A 1757-nucleotide genomic window follows, 5' to 3' on the forward strand; every position below is an offset into this window, starting at 1 on the left:
ATATATATATATATATATATATGGATGTATATAATGTTTGTATCTATATTTGTATGCTTAATTCTAATTGTTTGTATTTTTGTGTTTTTTTCAGAGACAAAGACAGCATATCAGCGACATCACCCTCATTGGAAGCCCAAACTGAGACAGTGTCCACCAGGTGGCGCAACAACAGTGGCAGCAGCATTGGCGCTGAAATCAAATGCAACCAGGTGGCCTCACCAATCCAGTGGTCCCCAGTATCTGGACGTAGTGGCAGTTTTTCTGGGGACGATGTGAAATGCAGCTACATGAAGCATCGGAAAGCAATGAGGTTGAGCATTGACGAGAAAATCCACGAACATCTGGACAGTCGTAGCACCGACCTGGACAAACCAAGCACCGAAAGTGTTTGCGGTGTTGGTGGCAGTGGTGGTGTTGGAGGTAGCAGTGATGGTAATGTTGTTGGTGTTGGCAGTGGTGCTGAGCTGAAGAAGTGTAATCGGTCCCAGGAGCATGCGATGAGCTTGCCACTCGTGAACGCCCAGTGCAAAGGGTCATCAAATGAGAACATGAATTGCTGTTCGTCTGTCACAGGCAAGAGTCTGCCAGGGCTGACGGAAGTTGAGAACGGGGTCGGCGTCGTCGGGGGCAACGGCTGCTATGGTGGCGTTGGGGTGCAGCACCCACTCTGCTCGCTGGCCGCTGCCAAGCCTCTGTCCCTGATGAATGCCCGCAGTAACCTGAACAGCTGCTGCGCAATGTCCGATGGGTCGGAGGTGTCCGTCCTCCTGGACGGGCGTCTTGTCGTCCCTGTCAGTGGAGCCTCTACCAGCCGGAACGGCAGTCGTCCAGCTGGATCCAGCGGCACCACTTCTCCTCCCCCTACTACTACTACTACTACTCCTCCTCCTACTACTACCACTACTCCTACTGCTGCAGCTACTGAACAGGACTTTGACGGGCCTTCCCGCTGCCTGCGCAGACGCAGCTGCGAACTGGCCCTGGAGCATGGACGGCTTTCTCCGAAACTAGAATGACTGGTTGCAATAACTGGGGACATGTGGAGAATTGAGGCCCTTCTGGTGCACTTACAAACATGTGTACATACATACATACATACCTACATATAAAAAATATATATATATGCACACACACACATGTTTGTATGATGATGATGATGATGTGTGTTGCATGTGTAATCATGCTCCCTCTTGTTTGTTCTCTCTCTCTCTCTCTCTCTCTCTGTTACTTTGTCTTGTCTGTCTGTCTCTCTCTTTTACATGTGTGTGTGTGTACACACACACACACACACACCAACACAAATCTATATTTACCAGTAACACACACACACACACACACACAAACCTGTACTTGGACATTCTCCGTATCCAGACCTCAACTCTCACTCTCACTCGCAACAAAAAACAAAACAAATGAACAATAAAAGAATGATGTTGCGAAAGTGGTGGTGGTGGTGGTGGGGGATTGAGGAAATGTGATGATGATGATGATGATGATGCTCAAAGGGACTGTCACCCGGTGATGGTCATCGCGGAAGGGCATCTTTTCAGCTGACACAACTCTTTGCTATCAGTAATTAATTACAGTTGATTGTTTTGTAGGGTGACAGAACACAACAACAAGAAGGGAAAAGAATAAAATGTGTGTGTGTATGTATATACATGTATGTGTGTGTGTATGTATGTATGTATGCACACACACACACACACACACACACACACATATATATATATATATATATATATATATATATA

At 46.7% G+C, this 1757-nt stretch overlaps 1 protein-coding gene across 2 annotated transcripts in view; it reads left to right on the forward strand.

Moving 5' to 3' along the window:
- LOC106873770 (E3 ubiquitin-protein ligase RNF19B) overlaps window positions 1-1751 on the forward strand; it is a 57903-nt gene extending 56152 nt beyond the window's left edge. For both annotated transcript variants that reach the window (XM_052976208.1, XM_014921274.2), the window contains one exon: window positions 95-1751. In XM_052976208.1, the coding sequence (XP_052832168.1) occupies window positions 95-1019 (925 nt within the window). In that variant the 3' untranslated portion in view covers window positions 1020-1751. The remainder of the gene's footprint in view (window positions 1-94) is intronic.
- The last annotated feature ends 6 nt before the right edge of the window (window positions 1752-1757 follow it).

This window comes from Octopus bimaculoides, chromosome 24, assembly GCF_001194135.2.
Source record: "Octopus bimaculoides isolate UCB-OBI-ISO-001 chromosome 24, ASM119413v2, whole genome shotgun sequence".
NCBI classification, from domain to species: domain Eukaryota; kingdom Metazoa; phylum Mollusca; class Cephalopoda; order Octopoda; family Octopodidae; genus Octopus; species Octopus bimaculoides.